This window comes from Panonychus citri, unplaced genomic scaffold (genome assembly GCF_014898815.1).
Source record: "Panonychus citri isolate SS breed McGregor unplaced genomic scaffold, ASM1489881v1 Contig00049, whole genome shotgun sequence".
In the NCBI taxonomy this organism is placed as follows: Eukaryota; Metazoa; Arthropoda; class Arachnida; order Trombidiformes; family Tetranychidae; genus Panonychus; species Panonychus citri.
The window spans coordinates 1,216,177-1,240,744 of NW_026515454.1; the positions used below are offsets into that span (position 1 = coordinate 1,216,177).

Genomic DNA, 24,568 nt, shown 5'->3' on the forward strand with positions numbered 1-24,568 from the left:
GATTCCAATCCAACGTAAAGAGGTAAAAAATTTTCTGCTTCGTGTTGATTGTTTATCTCTGACAATTAAACTCATGGAAGATTTAATTGTAAACAAATGGAGGAAACAAAAATTGACGAGAGATGAACACTGAACCCACAATTAGAATCCGTTGGTGAGACACAACAAATTAACTGTTAGTTATGAAAAAGAAAATCAACAAATACAAAGAGAGAGAGAGAGAAATAATGTTGACAATCAATTCACTGATTGGAATTCACTGAATAGTATAGACTGTTAATAAACGAAAAATGGATTTATATCCATGATGAGATGGAATTTTTTTCTCTCCAATTCTTTCAGACTTTTCTATTCTCTCTTTTTTTTGATTGTATTCCTCAAGTTACCTGAATACAATGGAGAGAGAAGAGAAGAAGAAACTGTTTTGTTATGCTTGGAGAATCATAATTTCAGTTGATGACACTTTTTTTTTCCTCCAATTTTCTCAGGTTTGACAATTTTCCTACCGAAAAAATATTGATGGTTGATAACAATGATCGGCAAACAACAGGTAATAGTGAATCTAATCAATCGGTCCAAGATATTGTGTTGAGGTATGTAAGTGTTGTTTTGGTAAAAGCGCCAATCTTTTTAAGAGTCAATTTATCGGGTGACAGAATAATCCTGAGTGGTAACAATTGAAAGTGAGATTAATCAAGCTGAGATTATACACTTACGATGAGTAGAATTAATAATCGCAACAAATTGAAACATAGTAACAAAGATTAACACCAAAAGATCACAAGCAAATCCAAAAGATTATCTCATAGGCCCAACAAGACACTTTCATTTGTTTATAGGAAAAAACTTGTTACCAGAATGTAATGGAAATTGAAATGGCGGCCATTGTGGTTCTTTGGAAACAATTTGATGGAAATTAGATTAAACCATGGAGATGAATTAAGCACAGGTACACAATTGAATAGAATAGAATACTAACTTGAGTGATAATATTTAGAATAGAAAATAAAAAGAAAGAGAAAAAAACAATCAAACACAAAGACAAGAAAAAAGAATCACAATTTTGAGATGAGAAGAGAAAAGAATCAAAGAACCAAGAAAAAGAAAAGGAGAAATTAAATCATGTTAATTGTCGCCAATTTAAAGGGTAATTAATATGGAGAAATTATGTCTCCATATTAAGCTAATTAAACGAGAAATTAATTGTTGATTAAAGGTTTAGACGCGATGGTGATGATGGTTAACCGACATCTGGAACTAACATTATCCAAGCGTAAGTGAGGCAAACGGTTCAATTTAAAGGTTGGTCCTTGATTGTTGTACAATTAGAATTGTTGTTTCATTCAACAACTTGATGGACAACTTGTTGAATTACCTGTAACTTTAATTTTCCATTCATCCAAATATATTCAGAGTATAAACAAGAATCAACAGGTAAGTAAGCAAAAGAAAAGCAAAAAGTGGGAGGAGAAAAAGTTGAACAGAAAAAGAAAACAAAAAGTTCCAAGTTTATATTATAAGAAAATTATTCCATTTAAATTAAAAGGAAAATAATATTTTCTATTCTTCATCAGCACAATTAACTAATTAATTCGCATTTCACAATTTAATTGGAAAATTAATTACCAAATTAATGCTTCTTTCTCTCTCTCTAATGGTCAACCTTTAATTGTAAAGACAATCAATTGATTCTTTGTTGTTGTTGTTTTTGTTTCTCTAATTGTGTAACTATTGGTGAAGATGAATTTTAGTTAAACAATTAAATTAATTTTTTTTGCATCGGTTTGATTATATTTAGGGTTTAAAGGGATTGATTAAATTGTTTTGATCAAGTTGATTAACAGTTTGGTTGTTAATTTTGTCCGTTTGTCTGTTTAAACTTTTTAAATCGTTTGACCATCAAGAGTTTCATGTTTGTGTCATTGGTAACCTATTAACCTTAACAATTAAGGATTAAATTGTTAACTAACAACAATTTTGGGTATTGTTGAAATTAAATTAGATTTAATTGTTATAAACGTGTGAACGTGTTTTCAATTTATAATCATCATCAAGTTATGAGAAGGTTAAAGAATAGGAAGGAAAATAAAAAGATCTAGATGAGAATGGAATCAAATTAAATTCTGTTAAGCAATTAAGCTTAACGGAAGATTAATGTTTTCATCATCACCGGAAGATATTTCTCTTTCATCTTCACTTGTTCGGTTGAACTTGAAACGCATCTATTAATCCGTGATGAGCAGTTAATGGTTCCTCTTTACTGAATCATCAACATTTAGTTACAATTAAGTCACTCAAATCTTATTGTTGTTGCTTAATCAGGTTAATTCATTTTTCGATACAATTACTTGTTATTTTCAAGTTCACTTTGAGTGTTTAATATACAAATTAAACATGGGAAAATGATTCAATTGTGTAACTATTAATTAAATGTTAAGAGTAGTAAAAAAAAATTAGCTTGTATTAAAAGTAGATATTGAAATTGTTGATGATTGTGAGATAATAGAGATGAGCAATTTGATTTTAACGGTAAAATCAATGGAAATGGCACTTAAGGAGTTAATGTTTTAAACTTTTTGAACGATAACTTTTCTTTTTGGATCATAACTAAAGTTATGTGATTTGAAGATTGATTTCTGATAAAATTGTTGAACATTGTAAATCCTTAATTGTTTGGCTTTAGAAAGAAGATCTTTCTCTGGGATGGTAATTTCGTCAAGATGAATATCTCCTTGAGCTTTTCCACGAGCGATCACCATTTGTTCGTGAACCAATTGTTTCAATATCAATAGAAGGAGTTCTTCGGGTGTTCGTTTATATGTCAGGTATCGGGAGAATGTCTAAAATTGTGTAGATACAAAAGAGTTGGAATCAAATGATTAATTAGTAAATAACAAAATTACTCGAGAATTGAGAACGAAAAGTTTCCTTATTGTTGAAGCAATTTCAAGGCGGGAAAATTAGTAAACAATTAATAAGATCAATGACTTACATTTCTCATTTGTCTCATGACAGTGAACTTTTGTGTATCAACAAAAGACTCAAGGATTACACGAATAGCCATGTCGACATCATCATTGGTCACAACATCTCTGAGATACATTTTAGCGTGAGCTTCAGCGCACCGAATGATACCTTCAATGTGTCGAACTGTTATTGGAATGGAACCTGTGGCTAGTGATTCTCGACGGAGTTCAGTGTAAAGTCGAGAGATTCGCTCTCGATCAATCTGATGTAATTTAGGATGAATTCTTTCACGTGCATACATAATGTACTTTTTCAATAAATCTTGAGGAATAGGTTCTATCTCTGGATCTTCATAAACCTCAACCATTGTTTCATTCATTTTGATAAGTTCATCACCTTCAAGGGATGGATGATGTTTAATGTGCGATCGAACAACAAATTTTGCTAATCGTTCGTCTTCATCAGGATCTGGAATGTCTCGAACAACACAAAGAATATCAAATCGAGAAATAATTGGCTCTGTTAGATCAACATTCTGAGAGAATGGAGATGATGAATCGTATCGACCTCCAATTGGATTGGCAGCAGCTATAACCGAACATCGAGCGGTAAGTGAGGCCACAATTCCAGCCTTTGAAACAGAGATACTTTGCTGTTCCATTGCCTCGTGGATACTGGTTCTGTCTTTTTCACTCATCTTGTCGAACTCGTCAATAAGACAAACACCCTTATCGGCAAGAACTAAAGCACCAGCCTCTAAACACCATTCTTGGGTTACTGGACTTTTTTGGACGAAAGCGGTTAAACCGACGGCAGAAGCACCTTGACCCGTGGTGAAAACAGCTCTTGGAGCAATTTTGGTTAAGTATTTCAAAAATTGAGATTTAGCTGTACCAGGATCACCACAAATGAGAACATTGATATCACCTCGAACTCTGTGCTTTTGACCAGGATTTTTGGACTCACCGCCAAACAATGCCAATGCTAAGGCTCTTTTAACGTCTTTATGACCATAAATTGAAGGAGAAATTGATGCAATGATACGGTCAGAGAGTCTTAAATCTTCTGACAGTTTGATAATAGCTTTAGTATCCTCATCAGTTAGATTACCGGAGAATGACCAGTCATCACGTTTCAGAATATAATTGGCAACAATAACTGTTGCAAAAACAGGAAATCCGTTTGCGATATTCAATGAACCATCATATGAGTGAGTATAAACTCCGGTAATGTCAATTTCATCTCCAGGACGACAAGTGTCACAAAGATCACCCAACAAGATAACATCTTCGGAACGAGGAATTCGACCGGCGGAGATTCTACCAGGAGGTTCTTGAATTGTTATTCGTTGATAGTTTTGATAGACAGTTTCCTGCATGTTAACGGTAAATGGCCCGAGACTTTGACATTCTGGACATGAGCCTGGTTTCAATTCGGTATCTTGATTTTGAACAAAAGGTCCAAGAATATAACCACATTTACAATCATATTTTACCACTCGAAGCTGAGGTAAAACTGAGGTAGAAGAGGTAACAACACCATAGGTTCGAATAAGTTGATTTAAATGATATTGTCTCAATGAACGAATATCTTCCGAGATTGGTAAATCAGAGATTCGAACTGCTATTTCAGCTACAATTCTTTCGTAAGCTGGAAAGATTGATAAAACTACTTCTTTTGCAGCGGCATTGAGAATCTCGAAAACTTCAAATGGAGCCTCGATAACGAGCCATGCAATGTTTGGCTCTTCGTGAGCAAGAACTGGATAACTTACATCGAAGCTTTGTTTATTCTCTTCACACATTTGTTTGATGATTTCTTTGAAAGCAATTCTGCCTTTAGCATCAGCATAAGTCCTTAAGAAATTTTTGAATCTGTGATGAATTTCTCGCCGAGTAATTTGAAGAGACATGTTCTCGAACAGTTAGACCTCTTGTATCACCAAGATTTTCAATTGATTCCATAGGTTCATCATCGTCCAATAAATCAGAATCGCCCTTTAAAATAAACAAAAGAAACAGTTAATTCAATGAGAATTAAAACAGAATGGAAAAAATGGTTGAAAATCTATGAATACTTACATCTTTTCTTAAACCTTTAGCAGCCATCATTCGACGTTTTTTAATATCGGAAATACGGAAAGTATCTGATTCCGAACTGGCATCAAAAATCTCAAGACCTCTTCGCATTCGGCCAGTACCTCGAGCTTCAGCTCGATCTCTGGCTCTCATATCAGCTTCAGCCTGAATACGAGCTGAGATTGAAAGTTCAGAAGCAGAACGATCATCAAGAGCATCAGCATCATAAACATCGAGTTCAGGAATAGGTCGATAATCATCAGACATATTATCACCATAAAGATCTTCCCCTTCTTCATCATCATTCTCCCTTGGTTCCATAAGAGCGTCATCATTTTCAATACCACGACGTCTATCAACCTCTCTGACTACCTCAGGTTCAGGAGCTAAAACAGAAAACCAAACATTAGCAACAAAGTACAAAACAGTCAATTCACAGAGAAAAGGTCAACAAATCAAGACAAAAAAATCAAACCAAAAAATTAAACAAACAAATAAAAAAGAAAACCTCAAGAAACAAAAGAGCCACTCAAAAGATATTAACAAGATGGAGATCTCAAAAAAAAAAGAAGCACTTACCATCGGAGTAATGAGAAGGTGAAGACAAAGCATCATCATCACCGATAATTTCATCGAAAACATCATCACCAGTTTCAGACATGATTAAAGAATCAACGTAATTAAAAAAAAACAATTAAAAAAGGAAAAATAATCAAATCAAATCAACCAAATTAAAAGGAAAATTAAAAAACCAAGAGCAGATTTTTGGTCTTATCGGTGAAGAGAAAGACTTTTAAAAATGAAAGAGAAGAAAGAAAGAAAAAGGCGCCAAAAATTCGCTCAACAGGCTCCATCTGGTGGAAGAAAAAGAAAAAGCGGTCAACTTGAATTCGAGAAAAAAAATTCTGGTTACGAATTGAATTCTATTAATAATAATTTTGGTTCGAATTTAATTTTGTTTATTTATATTTATTTCAGTTTCTTACTTAGAAAATATCTATTAAGATTATTTATCTACTGTTCTCATATTTACATCAGCAATTAGAGATTTTGTAAATATAAGAGATAATCTAAATATTGGTTGATTGGGATAAACAATTTACTAATTGTGGACTAACTTTTATCATTAACTTTCGATGATTAAATTTGTTGGTGTTCGGAATAGTTACCAACAGAGGGAGGAGATAGTTACAGGTTGGAAGTTTCTATTGATGATAAAAAAAGAAAGTAATGAGAGAGAGAGAGATGATGATGGAAGAGAAAAAATGAATTTTCTGTTCATTCAGTTTCTCTTCATGAAACTTACTCTCAATCTCATCTAGTTAACTGTTCACAACAATTAACCCATCAAAATGAATTAACCAATTAGAATAATCTGAAAACTGTTTACAAGTACAAAGATCGATAATCATCAGTTAATTGTTATGTCATTAAATCACAATTAACTCAATCAACCTGTGTGTCCATTTGAAAACAAAATGATCCATAAATATATTGACCACTCGATGACCAAACTTTCATCTTAATCTTAACTCACACAATCAAAGTGATAATCAACAATTAATACCCAATCAATTAAACCTGTTGACCACATCAAACACAAAACCAGTAAATCATCAATCAAATCTAATCACACCAATTGACCAAAGTGTTTAATTGATTACCAAGTTTTTCGTTATACAAAACGAAAAAAGTTTCACAATTAGTTAATCATGTCAGATGAAAGTGAAACTAAATCAACATTGGAAACAATTCTTACTGATGATCCACTTTCACAATCATTTTTTCATTACTCTCAAGGTATTTAATTATTGAACCATTTCCACCAAACAATTAACTTAATTTTCTATCCCGTTGATTGTTAATTGTTTGCCTTTAGGTAAAAGACTCCAGGAAAAAATCTCAATCACAATTTGTAGCATTTTAATTACTCTCAATGCTTATTACCTTTGGTTAAACTTTGATTCAGTCAAATGGTTTACCGTTTTTCTTGCAGCAAGTAAGTTAATTGTTTCCCTTTTTTTTTTAATTACAATCCTAATCAACTATCCGATTACAATCAAATCTAATACATAAAGTTGACTTAAATATCATCATAATTTACATAATTACCAAAGATTTAGACTCATAATTAATTGTTGGTAATTTGCGAATGGGTAAATTACCAGGAAAACAATTTTCTTTTCGTAACAAATATAAAACAATTAAGAAATTAATTTAACCTTCATGGGTAAATTGTGATTTAAATTGTTTGCAATAATCAACATCTTAGATAATCATATTACAATTAGCTGAGTGTAAACAATTAAATCTAATTTTCGTTTCCTAATAAATCACAACTAAATTAGTTTTAAAATCAATAAATCTTATTAAACTTATTTACCAATCGAAATACAATTATAATTCATTAATTATTGTGATATAATTACAATCAAAATTTATATATAAATTTCCAAGGTTAATACAATTACTTAATTTTGTATTACTGAGATCACGTTGATTGTTTTGATTACAATTCCAATGGTTTTAATCATTGGAATCAATGAAATTCAATGTTACTGATTGTTTCCTGTTGATTATTTTATCAAATCAATTAATCAGTTATTACAATTAGTACAGACTCATTGATGATACAAATAGTTAACTAGAAAGTAATCAATTGACAATTTTTAGCAATCAGTTAATTACCAATATTGTATCAATCTATTTCCTTATTAAACTGAGCCATTGGTTACCATTGATTGTTAATTGTAATTGTTTTTACATTGTTAATTTGGTATTGAATAAGTTGCGTGGTTATAATAAATAACCATAAGTCATTTACAATTAAGGACAATTAATGTAATAATAATGATGATAATTAATTTAATGATGAAAAGGTAAATACTTTCATTGATAAGTTAATTCAAAGTTAATCAACAACAACAATCAGCGTAGTCATGACACAATGATGAACAAATCAACTTAAACAATACAGTTAATTATTGATTGTTGAAGGTAATGAGTATACATTAAATTAACATTACAACTAATCAAAATCAAATTAACCAAATGTTGTTCACCTTGAATCTTAAAATACAATTAAAATGATGAAATTTAAACAATCAAAAAATTGTAAGAAAAACAAATGAGATTGGAAAACTTTAATTCCCAGTAATTGATTAGCCAAACAATTAACGATTAATATCTTTGTGATTATAATTTTCTTTCACTAATTCAGTAAGCGGGATAATCGCTGCCGATTTTATAAGTGGCCTTGTCCATTGGTCAGCGGACACTTGGGGGTCAGTCGAACTGCCCCTTGTAGGCAAAGCGTTTATCCGACCCTTTCGTGAACATCATATTGACCCTACGGCCATTTTACGACACGATTTCATTGAGACAAACGGGGACAATTTCATGTCCATTATTCCGGCGCTAATTTACTTGGCAATTTATTTTAATTACAACGATAGTAAATCAATTGGCACAAATTACAATTCACTTTGCTTTATTTTTCTACTCGCAATTTTCATCGCCTCAACAAATCAGGTAAAGATAATCATCTAATCAACTAATCAATTAATCAATTTCATTGATTAAAAAATTTTCCTCCTCAAACCAAATCAGTTGAACTTCAAATTATCATCACGATTAATTATCAACAACGATTAACATAATCACTTATTTAACTTTAAATTGTTACTTTTTCTGTGATCTGTTATTGACAGATAATTAATAATCCTCAATAATTGTCCAAGGAATTAAGTAAATTCAATCCAATCAATTAGTTAAAAACACAACCATCAATCATAATTGAGTTGATTAACATGATCAGATAATAACAATAAACTGATCAATGAAAAAGGTAAAACCAGAACTAAATCAACTTACAAATGGATGCGAAATTGATAATCAATATTTAGTTAATTGTAATAATAATAATAAATTACAATCGATTGTTAAATTTAAAGGTAAACCAATATTAGCTAAATCATCATCAATGATTATCGTCATCATTTTAATCATCATTGTAAACTTAATTTGTCAATTGACGATTTGTACTCGAGGAACACGAGGATCAGCTACAGTTAGTGAATTAGGAACTTTTTATTTAACAGAACACAAAAGGGTTGATTTGATTAATTATACAACTGAGTTAAGAAACTGATTTGTGAGGAAAAGGGTAAAAGGGTATTTTGAGGTTAAAGTAACATAGAAGAAGAAATTGACAATTTTGATGTGGATACAAAAAGCTATTATCAAAGACTTAGGTCCTTTGTCTTTGGTTTGGCTTTAAATACTAATTTTAAAAGGTCTCGTGGGTATTGATAAGATTATACAAAATGGTGGATTAAATGATTAAAAGGGGGAAAGTAACTAGTTGATGTATGACTCATTATCAACTATTGCGTAATCCCTTACAGAGCCCCCAACTTATCGTTACTTTCGGGTGTCAAAGGCGGAATCTATTGAATTTTTGTCACTACAGTGCCAGAAATGAGATAGATTCAAATGCCCCGAAATTAACGTAATTGTCGATCTCTTATTAATTTTGGTCGCTTCTTGAATTTGTTGAATATGGTGAGATCCACTTCCGAAAACGGCGGTCTAAGGTCCTCAGATCCGTCACACAATTTGGCTTCATCATAAGAAGATGCTGGTTTTCCTATTGGTCTTTTACGAACTTGCATTGGCCAATCTTGTAAAATTTCCATGATGTTTCTCACTAGTTGGCTGAACTGTCGATTGTAACCATAATTTAGATAGGGATAAGGTAGCACGTACATTGGGTGGTCGATTGCTTTACGATGAGTCTTTTCGAATTCAACATGATCTATCATGTAAGCCCACATGGTGAATCCAGCGTCAACAATTGGTGAATGTTCTTTCTCTTGGATAATTAATCCGAAAAGGGCAAAAATGATATATTTTAGGCCAATTGATGTTGTGTTATATAAACACTTATAATAGACATTCACATCTCGAATTTTGGGTCTAATTAAATCCCAATCGTCTTCAGAAAATCCCATACTAATAAAATCGTTGACTCCTCCGGCCACGCAAATAATGTCCATTGTATTGAGAATAGCGATCACTTTTCTCTTCGCAACTTGCCAAGTATCACAGCCACGAGTTTGTTCAAATGTCAATCCATGAAAAATTGTTCCAATTGTCATTGCTTCTTTTGGATACCTGATGATACCATTGAACAATTGATTTCCTTCAAAATCTACGATTCCAATCCATATTGGAAGAGATCTTTCACCAACTTGAGTTTTAACTTTGGCTTTTTCGATGTCCATTCCACAGACATTTTTCTTTTCTTTTCTGAATTCTTTCATTGCTTCGACAATTCTTCCTTTATGGACACAATTCGAAAGACTGAACACTTCATTTGGATTACTATGAGTCTCTAACCACTTTTCTCTTTTCTTTCTTCTTTCAACATCCTGTTTTCTTTCAATTCCTTGTTCTTTTCCTTGTTCCATTTCTTTCGTCTCTTGATTAAAACTCGTTTTCTATCTGGTGGAATTGTTGGATCTTTCTCGATATCTGAGATTGTTAGTTTCACTTTTGCTCTTCCTCTAACTGGAGTATCTTCATCTCTCAACTCGGCACTTATCTCTTGGGGCACAGTTACGACTCCGGAAAAAGGTCCTATTTCCTGGTCAAGAACTGAGTCCCAATCTACAAGAGGTGTACCAACTTTGGCAATTACACATGATGGATCCCATTCACCCCATTCACTTGGCTTTTCAATTTCGATTGAAGATGATGTTGAAGGTTGAGGTTCCATCGTTGAGGGTAGCTTACTAACTGATGAGTGTCTTTGATCGTCTTCGCTTTTATTTGATTTTTGGCTTGAAGTTGATTGGCTTGATTGCGCTTCGATATCTGAGTAAATAAGGATATCATTTGATGGGTACCAAAAATTTGGCTTTTCATTTGGCTGAGCAAGAGGTCCTTTTGCTTTACCAAATGAACTTGAACTCACTGCAATTCGATTGCTAGAGTTACCAATTTGGTCACTTATCACATTACTTTTCCTTTTAATCGCTGTAAATGGAGAGTTTAATTCAACAATGTTTGGATATTGAATCATAAGTCGAATATCAAAAGCTTGACAAAAATCACTAATTGTTTTTAATGGATTGTCTTTTCCTTCCAATGGCGGAATCACAGCGACTTTATCTTTTGTCTCAGAATTTCTTGATTTTCCTTAACATATTTCATGATTGAATTTACTCTGAGTTGGTTACTTTGACAGGACTGGAGGTGCTTCAGTACATCAAAGTAATTTCCTTTCTCTTCACAGAAATAGTTTCGGCAATACACTTGAAACTTTCCAAACATTTCTATCTCATCACCATTGATTATCATCACTTTGGCCAAAGGGTTACCTAAGCAAACCAGGCAATCGAACCGTTTGCCTACCAATTGATTTAAATCAATTTCTTTCTTTCCTTTTCTCATATTGTTGATTCTAATCAATAGTTTCAAACAATCACGACAATAATACTCTTTACAATTTTGACATTTATATGGATGAGCTGGAACGTGTTCACAAAATCGACAAGCGATTGAGATCAAGTACTTGGTTGTGTCTTGTTTTGGTAGCGTCACAAAAATCAGTCCATGATTTATTTCATCTAATGAGATCTCGTTCCAAGTCTTACCAAAGTGTTTTTCGATTCTTTCTCTAATCAGAATTTCAACTGATTCTCTTGACACTTGCCAATGTTCATCTAATTTTTCCATGATTAGGACTTTAGTCTTTGGTCAATCTCAAGAAAAAGGTCCTCTTTCCTGTGATTGACTTCACTATCCAAAGATGAATTTTGAACGATGAGATTTTTCGGATGAACGGCTTTTGATTGTTGAATCAAATTGATTTGAATTGATTGTGTGATCGAAAGAGGTCCTTTTTCGATTATCACAATTTGTTCAAGTTAAAACACAAAATTTTAAAAGAATTAAACACAAAATATTCACAAAATCAATTATGTTGACCACGTTAAGATGATTAAGGGTTAAAACAATTGACTTAATTTAGAATAGAATTTAAAGTGAGCGACAGTGGCGACACTTGTTCTTTTCTCTTTAGGTCTTCACTTTCCCTCTTTGTCTTTAATTTGAATCAATTACTGATTCGCCATCTTGGTTATCTTGTTTGTGTATTTAAATTGATCTTAATTGTTGTTGTTTTTGTTAACAATTAACAATTTTGTCAATTTTCTGATGGATCAGAGGTCCTTTGATCCAACATCTAATTGTCACATTGTCAAGATAATTAACATTGTTAACTTAAAAAGCTTTTAGCTTTTAAAATGTGTCAATTCATCTTGTTACTTTAAAGAAAACATGTTAGTAGGATTGTAATATGTTAGTGATTAAAAGCGATATTAGTTGATTTTGTTAATTTGGATAATTTTGAACGAGGTCCTTGTTCAAAATTATCAAATTAAAGTGTTAATTTTCTTGTTCTTGTTTCCATTCGGTGTTCTCTCTTATATTCTTTTCGCTTATAATTTCTTTTCTTTTTACTCGTATCTTCTTCTCTTTCTGATTTCTCAGATTCCTTCTTTTCCATCTCTTTCTTTTTCTCGATTTCATCTTGTCTTTTAGGTAACACGGATACGATTTCTTTCGGTGTTATTTCCATCGCCTCTTTGAGCTTTTCCGTTGAGAAACGAGGTCCTTGTTTCTCTTTGGAATTAGCGTCACATTTATCTCTTTCTTTCTGAATTTCTTCAGTTATTTCTATCTCTTCTCTGTTCTCTTTTTCTTTGTCACCTTCTTTTTCACTTTCTTTTTCTTTCTCATTTTCTTCATTTTCTTCATCAATTTCGGTGTCACTGGTCTCATTCCAATTCGATTTTTCGACGTTTTCCTTTTGTGACGGTTGAACATTCTTCTCAACTGCTGAAAGAGGTCCTTTTTCGGCAGTTTCAGTCTCTGTTTCAGACTTCCTGATTGAAGGATATTTCTTCATGATACTTTGATAATTATCAGGAAATTTTCCAATGATCTTCTTTATCCTTTCATAGTTGAAGACTTTTATCTTCCTCGTGTAAACAAAGATTAACCTTGCAGTTGATTCAAAGGTATCTAATACAATGTATTTACCAGAATACTTTTGTTTCATGAATGCTGGTCCTGTGGTGTACGGAATTGGTTTTACTCTTGCTAAATCTCCTCGTTTTAAATCAGGTTCTTTTTGTTTCAGATTTCTTTCATTTGCCATCTCTTGAGATTTAGATTCGATTTTCTCTTTGATTTCTAATCTTTTCGCTTCAATGTCTTTCTCTTTGTAAAGAGGATCGATTTGAAATTGATTATGAATCAAGGACCTCGGTTCATAATTATAAAGAAGCTGAAAAGGTGAAACTCCCAATTCGCTTCTAATTGTATTATTATAACTAAACATAAATGTTTGTAAGTAGACGTCCCATTCATAATCTTTTTCCGTGTAGATCCCCATTCGAACCTTTATTTCACGATTGAGTCTCTCTACTAGACCATTTGTTTGAGGGTGATACGGCGTTGAATTGATGAGTTGAATTTTGTTCTTTTCAGCGAATTGTTTTACCTCCTTTGACGTGAAGATTTGACCGTTGTCACTTTGTATCACTTTCATTCTTCCAAACGTATTGATGATTGCTTCTAGGAAATTAATGACATCCTTGCTTGTACCTTTCTTGAATGGCTTAGCCATACCGTATCTCGTAAAGGTATCAGCTGCGACTAATACAACTTTGTTTCCACTTCTTGATTCAGTGAAAGGTCCTATCATATCAATCTGGATTCTTTCCATCGGATTGTTTGGTAATTTCATTCCTCTCGCTCTTCCTTCTTTATATGTTTTCACTTTATATTGTTGACATTTATCACATGCTGCGACTTTTTGTTTGATGATTTCGTCCATTTCTGGAAACCAGAAATCTTGTTTGATCTTTTGAATTGTTGGCTTCGAGCCAAAGTGACCCGCTTCCATTACCTCATGGTACTGTTGAAATACGAAATCGATAAGACTATCAGGCAAATAGAATCTCGGCGATCCATCGTTCATTAGTCTATACAAAATTCCTTCTTTTATCTCGTAGTTTTTCCTTTGTTTACCATCTTGAATTTCTCTTTTTAACAAATTACATCTTGAATCTTTTTCTTGCTCTCTTCTGATCTCGTTCTCAGATTCTTGAGGTATTTTAGGTGCTTTCAATTGTCGTATGAAATTTTTCTCTTGAACAGAATCAAGAAAATCAAATTCTCTCACGATATTCAAGAGGACCTTTTGAGTATCTTTGTTGAGTATTTCGATTTCTTCTTTCAGTTCCATGTCCTCCATTATGATATCGTCTTTACTATATTTAATATAATTAAGATATTTATCAAAATGATCGTCTCTCATCTCTCCTTTTTGTCTATGCGCCCATTCATTTGAGCGAGAAAAACAATCGGCTGGATGAGATTCTCCTTTGAGATATTCCACTTTGAAATCGAACTCAGCCAAATCATGCTGCCAACGCATAATTCGAGGGACCTTGAATTGTGTGTTTTTGAGCTCACAAAGAGCGTGATGATCTGTTCTTACCACAAATGATTTGTGTCGTAAGAAATGAGCAAATTTTCTACACGCGTGGACTACAGCAGCGCATTCTTTTTCTGTTGTATGCCAACTGTACATGTACTTTTGCAATTTACCTCCAAAGAAATAGATTGGATTCCATTGTCCATCTTCATCTTTTTGTGTTAGAATTCCACCGATCGCCACCGCTGAAGCGTCAACCAATATTGCTGTTTCTCTATCTGGATAAAAGTGTGTTAATAGGCATTTCTTTGTTAGTGCCTCTTTAAGCGTATTCCAACTTTTTAACGTTGCTTCTTCCCATTGAATTGGTAGTCCTTTATACTTTTTCTTTATTAACTCTTGTAATGGTGCTGCTATCTTTGCATAGTTTTCCACAAATCTCGAGAAGTAATTGAATAATCCAAGATGTGATCTCACTTGACTCTGAGAAGACGGAGGATTGAGGGCCTTAATCCTTTCGATCTTCTTTGGGTCAGGTTGAACTGTTCTTCCTGACACTAAATGTCCTAAACATACGATCTTTGTTGCTCCCGCTTGGAGTTTTTCAATTCGATTTTTGAAGCCATAGATTTTTAATGCACCAATTACTTTCTTCATGTTTTCACAAAGCTCGTCGATCGTTTTACCGTAGATGACAATGTCATCGAAATAACCAAAGCAGCAGGTATATTTTAGTTCTCCAAGAACTCGATTAATTACCTCCTGGAAATAAGATGGTGCGTCAGCCAAACCCATCGGCAATCGCTTATACCGATAACAACCATCTTCTGTGACAAAACTTGTTTTGTCTCTTTCACTTTCTGGTATTTCTAGTTGGTAATACCCTTGGGCTAAATCTAGAGTTGTGAAGTACTTGTTTCCTTTTAATTGATTAATTGCATCGTCGATGTTAGGTATAGGAAATTTTCTTTTCTGAATTAGTTTATTCAATTCAACATAGGATGTAACCATCCGCCAAGTACCATTGGGTTTTGGTACCACAAACGCTGGGGCTCCCCCGCCTACATCCGAATCTTCAATAATCCCATTTTCCTTGAATTCTTTAATTATTTTTCTCATCTCTTCTTTCATTTTCTCGCTTGATCTAAATGGTTTCGACTTTGGAATTGATTTGGTACCAATGTCAATTTTAAACTTTGTTACCGATGCTGGTACGCATCCTAAATCAAATTTACTTGAAGAAAAAGATCCTCTTTCTTCTGATAGCACTTTGAAGATTTTTAATTTTTCTTCTTCACTCAGCTCGGGATTGATTTGTTTATACAATTGTTGTTCCAAATTAGAAATTTCATCCGGTAAATCCAAACTGCTTTCCGTGAACTCTTCAATTTTGTTGATTAAATTACTTGCATCTTCTTTATAATTGTCTTGAAAATGTTGAATGTAATTGACACGTAATGAGTTGATTTGAGGTATTAACTTTTTATCAATCGTGTTGTTCACTTGATGATTTGATGGGTGATCTTGATGATTGGATTGTTGAGTAATGAGGTCCTTATTACTCATCAATCGTAAATAACTCATGTTATAATTGTCCACATACCACGATTTGAGTAATAGTTCAATTTCACTTAAACTTGGTTTTTGAATTTTCATTTTGTAATCTTGATTCAAATCTTTTTGTTTTAATGAATAGGGCTTACCTAATCCATTGGTAACAATTATTAAATATGTAGCTTTAATGATGTTTTCACCAAAGAGGATATCATTAGATAATCCATCGATCACATAAGCTACTAAAATCTTTGGGATGTTGTCCACAAACACTTTCAATGGTACAAACCATTCACAATTGATAATTGTTTGATTTGCACTTAGAAATCTTAATTTGTGAGGGTAGGCCAATAGTCCAAGTTTAATCGCGAGGTCCTTGCTAATTAAACTTGTACAGGCTCCCGTATCAAACATTCCATCGAATTTAACTTCACCGATTTGTAATCTCATTGTTGGATGTCTAGCATCAGATGAATTAATTGTGCTTTTTGTCGCAATTAATTTTGTTGATGTGATGCTACCTTCACTCATTGGTTCATCAATTTCCACATTGTTTACTTGACCTTCGATTTTTCGAGGGTTTGTGTTTGGCTTATTGATGCGATTTGGTCTTTTGTCTGGATACTTAGTCCAACAATCTTCCTCCTCGTGACCAATCTTTTTACACGAGTTACACACTTTGTCATTTGATGTCCTTACTTGACCTTGTTGACCTTGTTGACCTTGTTGACTTTGATTTCTCACATATTGACCAGGGCGATTGTTTCTCGGATTGTTACGGTTTAATTGGTCTCTTGATCTTTGTTTTTGCCAGTGTCCAATGACTTTTCTTTTGATTTTCTCAATATTAAAATCAAGACTTTCCGGTATTATTTCATTTTGAATGTAGTAAGGTAAAGATGACAATAAGGCGATAGTCAAAGTTTCAATACTTGCTGTCGGGTAAATTATCTTTAACGCTGTTTCGATTTTTGAGAAATGGTCCTTTGGATCATTTCGATTATCATATTTCTTTTGTAGAACTATGTAAGCAGCTTCTGCTTTTTCACTCGATGTAATCGTTGAATTTATCAATTTTTCTTTCCATTCATCATACTGAATCCATGGAAATTCACTTCTTAAATTTTCTGCTCTTTCTCTTGCTTCATTTTCTAGCAAGACTGTGATATGTTCAATCCAGGATTGTTTGGTTGGATCTAAGGTCCTCAGATCGTATTCCAAACTCCTGATGAAATTCACAAATGATTGTTTTTCGTTATTCGGCCATTTCTTTCTGTTGATTCTTTGCAACACTTGTTGCTGGGCAAAATTTAATTGACTTTCTCTTGATGTCGATTGATTCATCTTTTCTAATCGTTCCATCATTGATGATTTCTCCATGGTTGAAAATCGATTGGCTAATAGAGTAGCAAACGCTGAAGGTAATCCAATATCGTCCTCTAGTTGATTTTTTGTATAAGTCGTGAATTGATCTAGACTCTTGAAACCTTTTACTAGTAGCAGGATTAACGTATTGAAATCCAACCCCATTTTTCGCAATTCGATCCCATCAATCCATTTAATCTGGTATGTCCTCCTTGAATCGATCTCAAATTCATCAGGCACATCACCGTTGTTTTCAAACATAAATTGTATTAATTGAGATTCCCAAATCTCTTTTTGAAGCATACCGTTTGTCTTTTGACTCGGGTTCTTTATTCCCCATTCGATTGATATACCAATCAATTCATTTCGGGTTATTTGTTCAAGCGCCTTTGCTGGCACATAATCTGGTAATTTTTCCATGTTGCTTGATACTCTTTAGTCTCTTTCACTCAACACAAATTGTTTTTGAAGGTTAACTCACTTGGATCAAATCGAAAAATTGATTTGGAATATCGTCTAAAGGTCCTCTAGACTCTCTAAATCAATTTTTATCAAAACGACACGTTGTGTCACTTATAGTGTTTGTTATTAAGACAGCGGAAAAGGAAATGGAGTTTTTCAGTAAAGAATAAGACTCAATTTCTTTGTTTTCTTTGCTGATGTGGCCACTGAAGTTGTTCACTAATGAAGCAGAGGCATCTCCACCATTTTGTAAACTTAATTTGTCAATTGACGATTTGTACTCGAGGAACACGAGGATCAGCTACAGTTAGTGAATTAGGAACTTTTTATTTAACAGAACACAAAAGGGTTGATTTGATTAATTATACAACTGAGTTAAGAAACTGGATTTGTGAGGAAAAGGGTAAAGGGTATTTTGAGGTTAAAGTAACATAGAAGAAGAAATTGACAATTTTGATGTGGATACAAAAAGCTATTATCAAAGACTTAGGTCCTTTGTCTTTGGTTTGGCTTTAAATACTAATTTTTAAAAGGTCTCGTGGGTATTGATAAGATTATACAAAATGGTGGATTAAATGATTAAAAGGGGGAAAGTAACTAGTTGATGTATGACTCATTATCAACTATTGCGTAATCCCTTACAATCATCATCTACGATATGATACCTTATAAGTTTACTATTGGAAAAATTAACAAAATGCAAACTCAGACAATTTAATTATAACATTTAGTTAATCATGATAAAGAAAGAAACAAAATTATGTTATTAGTTGACAATCATCATGATCATCGTATTAGTGGAAGACAAAAATAGTAATTGAAAAGTTTATTATTAGTTTTGAAAAAAGAGCTCAAATAACATTGAGAATGAACTAAATTGTGATGTTAACGGTAAATTGTTGTAAAGAGTTTATTCAAATGATGGAAAACCAATATTGTCCATGGAGAAGATGAAGATTAATCATGATTATGATGAGGATGATGATTAATGACAAGAGATGAGTTTATTTATATATATAAAGACAAGAAAATGAGTTAATAGTTGATTGGAATTAGCATTTCAACAGATAATTATAATCATCAATTTAAGGCTATTTTTGGGTAAAGGTGATGCTCACAGGGAGTAAACCACAATTGGGATGATGATGATGATGATTAAGATGATGACACACCCTTGATTCAGGTAAAAATGATAGACAATGAAATTATCATCAACCAATCATTTTACCTGGAATCAAGTTCTTGTGGCTATGAAAGGTTTAGAAACGTAATGATTAAGATAATTGTTGTTGGTATGTTTTTCAATTTACCTTTACTTCAATCATCTGAATCAATAATTAACTCATAATTTGGTTGTTTTTGCTTAAACAATTTGATGAAATTTTGATTGTCATTTAATTGTATTCAAAATTTAATCTTCACCTTTCAGTTTCATTTCATTTAATCACTGATTTAGTTGAGCTTTTTTCGGGAAAGATAATGATAATAATTAAGAACTGTATCAATAACAATTAATACATGATAATCTGACATGCGATAGACAACTTTGATTACTAATTGTTGCAATTTTCGTAATTAATTTGTGTGGGTAATTATTAAGACTCCATTGACGAAATGTTGGTTAACAATTAAGAAGATAATTGGCTGAAGATGTGACAACGAACAATAAGTTTTGATATTTTCGTGAATCAAATAATTAATTTTCCCAATTTTCTCCGCTAAGAAACATGATGATGATGATGATGATCCACTGAAGTTTGAATAAGAATCTCTGATTCTTTTGATTAAGAATTTTTTGAATTACATCTTCCTCTTCATGTTGATCATCATAATCACCCAGTTTTGGCAAAAGAGTGAGACTAAAGTTAGAAGCCAAAAAATAGTAAATCAACATGATAAAGATGAAGATTCACTCGAAGATAGAGTTGATGAGGGAGAAGATGAAAAGATAATGATGATAATTATGACGACAATGATGAAGATGAAAGATCCAAATCTAAAAGGTATCGCCTTCATCTTATTCAATTTGATTGATCAGTCTAATAATTGATTCCTTGTTGAGCTCATTGCGGTTTCCTTTCCGTTTCCGTTTCCCTTTTCATCTAGATTCAATTTCATCAACATGATTAGATAATAATGATAACAGTTAATAACTTTCAATTGGAAACCTCAACCAGGTCTCTATAAAAAAAAACACCATGTCATCATTTTGAGCAGCCTCCAATTGTCATCATCAACTTTAATTGTGACGATTAAGATGCTGAGAATAAGAAAAATATTCAACAATATTCATATTGATACCATGAGGGAAATATAATCAACATGGTTTCTTATGTTAAAAATAGTAATCAAAATGTTTCAATTACATGGAAAAGTCAATCATCAACTTTTCCAATAATCGTAAGTTGAAACAGTTCAGATTGTTGATATTCATTCAACTCAAATTGTTATTAGTTAACATGATGATTATTGATATTGGTTTTCTCAAATATCTACTTTCTATGATTGAAAGTTTTTCCATCTAAAAACCAACAATTAATGGTCAATTTTCCTTGACCATTGGTCACAAAAAGGTAGATATAAATTCATAGTATTGATTAGTTAATTTCGTGTAAATTGACAGCCATTTGTTAATTCATGAGAGAAACAATCAAAATCCAAGAATTGATTACAATATATTAAGTTAATTGTGAGAGTCCAACAGATGAGATCAATATGATTTCCAGTTAATCTAAAATTTAATTGTCTGGATTATCCCTTGATTGATTTACAAAATCCATATCAACAGCTGATTCTCAATAATCAATCAATGATAGACTTGACTGATTAACTGATTTTCTTGTCCAATTAATAGTTAATTTGATTGATCCTCATCATCATCTTCACTCCATATGTTTGATAGGTTTCCAGGTCAATCTGAAATTAAAGTAAATTGTTTTAGTTAATGAAAATGTATTGACTGATTTACAATTAAATTAAATCTCACCTTTTCCAACAATCAAAATATTATAACAGCTGATTGATATTGATCAATTAATTGTTTCCAAATTGATTAAATCCATTGGTTCATTGAAACTTTCCAAGTAATCAGTTGATTTAATTTCAAATGAATAATATATTAATAGCTTTTAACACAATTAAATATTGATCCAACTACAAAACAAGGGAAAATGAATTGAATTAATTTGATTAATCAACTGAATGAGTGAGTAATAAAAAAAACGGAAACAAATAGTAAAATTAACCTTGAATGATAATAGAAGATCAATTTTCATCAACAATTAGGTCATTATGTAACCTAATCAATTTAGAAAATTATTACCAATACAGAGAGAGAGAGAGAGAGAGAGAGATCGAAGTGAGTAATCAATAAATTGTTTGGTTTACTTTTCCATCATTGATTCCAATCGACCTCACGATTACAATTTAACATCATCATCATTGTAATTTATTGCCTCATGATTTCCTGTGAGTAAATAATAGTAATCATAATGAAAGAGAAAGTGAAACATGTGAAATTAGAAGCAAGAAAAACGTTATTGTGTAATAATAAAATCGCGAGCGTTGATTGTTCATCGACACGATTTTATCTTTTAATTTGTACGTTAAGATGCACTTTGATAAATGCTCTTGTTGGCACACGTACACGTCTTTCAATGAGCTTGATTGTTGTGATTGTTTGATAACAATAACAAAAAGATTTGCTAAAGAAGAGACGTAAAAAAGTACACAACCTGCGCGCCGATAGTTGAGCTACAAGGATAAGCGTGTCTTTGGGGGGGAATATCAAAGTAACACCCGGAGTGAGTTTTGTCTAAACCACTGGATCGACTTTTCTCCCTCACAATTTCCACCAGGCATCCGTTAAACAGGGTCAGGTCTCTATCGCTCCACGAAGGGGAAGAGAGAGAGAGAGATGATAAGTCTCTTGTCTTCTTCTTTTTGCTCCCTCCATTTTGGTTTTGTACAGTTGATCTGGTTTTTTTTTCTCGATATTGTTGGAAAACCTTGTAGATGAAAGTGAGGAGAAAACATGGAATCACCTGCCGTCGATATTAACCATTGACAGGAGAGAAACGATCCAAATTATCATTCGAATATCACTCTCCTCTATCATCAATAGTTAGTCGATCCTTGACCCTCTCTCTTTCTCTGCTTGTAGATGTTTTACTTTTTAATAAGTTCGAACAATTTTGAGAGAGAGAGAGAGAGAGAGAGAGAGAGAGAGAGAGAGAGTATTAATACCTGAAAAGGAGAGAAGATGAAAAATAGAGGGAGGTTGAGAGGAGTAAAAGAGAGTGAAGATAAACAGACTGGTCTTTCTTTTTTCTTCTTTTCATCCCCATAGAGTTCTAGTGCAGTTTTTAGGCGATTACTTGACATTTGAATAAATTTATTCTCTCAACTGACATTTGGCTCGTGTTGCCTCGTCTTCATCTCTCTCTTTCTCTCTTGCGTTTTTAATATCCAAAAGAAGATCACATTTTAACGGCCTGCACTTAAGATATTGATATCGAATTGTCGTTGTTATTACCATTGCTTTATCCATAATCAACAGGAAGATGGTGAGGGCGAAATTAATCACAAGTTGACACTAGAAGTACGCATAGAAACGCAATGGGCAGTAAGAGATGATTTTTCATTCTCCTCCGCCTCGTTTACATCTATTTCTCTCTCTCTCTCTCTCTCTCTCTCTCAATCTTCATCTTTTTATCAAAATCTTCAAAAGGTATTAGTGGTTAGACAAGTAGGTGAACAAAGCGAAAAGCAGAAAACAAGACAACCAATTGTCTTATTATGTTAATCCAAAATCCAACAGTTACCTTGATTTACCTCCTCGGGTTGAGAGTAGCCAATAATTTATTTCTTCTTCATGTTATCAGTTTAATCACATTTAAACCAAGGGTGATAAAGATGATGAACATGCTGAAATTAGTAATAATTTCTGATGACACACATCATATTTCACGATAAACTAATCCAATAACAGCAAAAGCTTCATATTCAAAGAAAAAGATGACAATGATACCCCAAAACTATTAGATTAATCCTTGTTGAAAAAAGAGAGCAAATGTTTACTGTCCACTCATAAAATACTGACCAAAGACACACACATACATGCATAGACATGCATATATGTTGACAACATAAATCAATAGATTGTATGTCCAACGAATTAAAAAAAAAATGTCTCTTCTTTTATCGTCCTTGAGGTAAAATAATAAAACACTGAAGGAAAAGACAAATGTATTGATGTTAGGAATTAACATGGAAAGAGGCAGATGAAGGTAAAAGAATCACAGATTATCAATCAGATGGATTTAAGAAGATGATAAGTTGATTTAATCGACAGGGTAGAAAACGATATTCATCACCAAGATTTCCAATGCTAATCTGATAATAATTTAGAGAGAGAGAGAAAACAATTGATTAGATTTGATTTGTTTTTCTATCATTGTAACAGATACACAAATGGTCTCATACTTACTTTGGACTACCAAGAATCGTTGTTTTTTTACAAGATATTCACCTGATTTTGCCTCGAAAACATCACCGAACACACCATATATCACCCCACGAATCGTGCTATTGTATAACCACCGGTTGGCTTAATTATCCATTGGATTACATTTATTTCTGGTATTGGTTGGAGTTGACCATCTCCTCTTTAACTGGACACAAACCGAGGGAAGATGACTTTAGATGGACACGTAAGGTGACCAACACTCAGAACAATAAGAATGTAAATTTAATTAACAATAGAAACGCCTAAAGTCATTACTATTAATCAAGAGAAGAATTGGAAAATTAATTCCAATGATTAACTCCAATTGTGTGGAAAATAATAATAATTAATCAACTAATTGTCTCATTGACATTATTGAGGAAAAAAAATTAGCGAAAGGGTTGATTATTAATTACATCTCGAAAATGAAGAAAAGATAATTTTAATCATTCCAAAGGTTGAAACAATTAGTTAATGATGAAAATTAAAGTGGATTAAATTGTTAACAGTTAATCAACTGATTGGAGAGAGAGAGAGAAAAAAAAATCAATTGGAAAAGTTTGATTCGTTCAATGGAAAACAAAGGTTACAATTGATCAATTTTTTTTCTATCTCTCGGTTAACTTTAATCAGTGAGAACAATTAAAAACAAGTCCTTTAATTAAACTATCAATCAATTGTTTTCTTATCAATCAATGACCTTAAATCAAATTGGAAATGATTAAAGTTCAAAGTTAATTTAAGTGAAAAAAAAATTGTCCAAAAAAGTTAATTCAATAATTGTTTCTGAAAGAAAACAGTTAATTGTTATTAATCAAAAAATCATCAGATAATTGAGAATCTAATTGCAGACAGAAGTCAAAGCTTAATGATAGCAATTAAGGATTTAATTGAATATTGATGTTCGATAATTAATTGTGATCAAAAAATTGATTGGTAATTTGATTTGTGGTTAATTGTTGTTATTATTATAATCAAGGTGGTAAATGATTAACTTTTAATTGTAGATACAATATAATGTGAATCGATTGATTTTTTTTAATTGTTATATCATATATGTTGGAAATCAATTGAGTAAACAATTGACTGATTAATCCATTACAATTGTTTGAATAAATTCACTTT

At 32.4% G+C, this 24,568-nt stretch overlaps 2 protein-coding genes and 1 long non-coding RNA gene across 4 annotated transcripts; 1 reads left to right on the forward strand and 2 right to left on the reverse strand.

Moving 5' to 3' along the window:
• Positions 1–1,975: 1,975 nt before the first annotated feature.
• LOC128385493 (DNA replication licensing factor mcm2-like) lies at positions 1,976–5,836 on the reverse strand. The gene is given in 5 exon segments (XM_053344365.1): positions 1,976–2,840; positions 2,993–4,865; positions 4,867–4,964; positions 5,049–5,431; positions 5,625–5,836. Coding segments are annotated over 5 exon segments (2,709 nt in total). The 5' UTR covers positions 5,707–5,836; the 3' UTR covers positions 1,976–2,567.
• A 393-nt stretch (positions 5,837–6,229) lies between these two features.
• On the forward strand, positions 6,230–24,522 carry LOC128385497 (plasmanylethanolamine desaturase-like). Its single transcript, XM_053344372.1, has 4 exons — positions 6,230–6,845; positions 6,925–7,044; positions 8,266–8,576; positions 23,402–24,522. The coding sequence occupies exons 1-4, from the start codon at positions 6,758–6,760 to the stop codon at positions 23,708–23,710; spliced, it is 828 nt and encodes a 275-aa protein (XP_053200347.1). The 5' UTR covers positions 6,230–6,757; the 3' UTR covers positions 23,711–24,522.
• LOC128385501 (uncharacterized) lies at positions 18,621–23,566 on the reverse strand. Of its 2 annotated transcripts, none has more exons than XR_008324765.1 (4): positions 23,426–23,566; positions 21,325–23,331; positions 20,924–21,090; positions 18,621–20,853 (listed from the first exon to the last, which is right to left on the reverse strand). It is a non-coding gene; the product is annotated as an uncharacterized LOC128385501 (long non-coding RNA). The 2 variants fall into 2 exon arrangements; XR_008324764.1 differs by having other exon boundaries at positions 21,183–23,331.
• Positions 24,523–24,568: the final 46 nt, after the last annotated feature.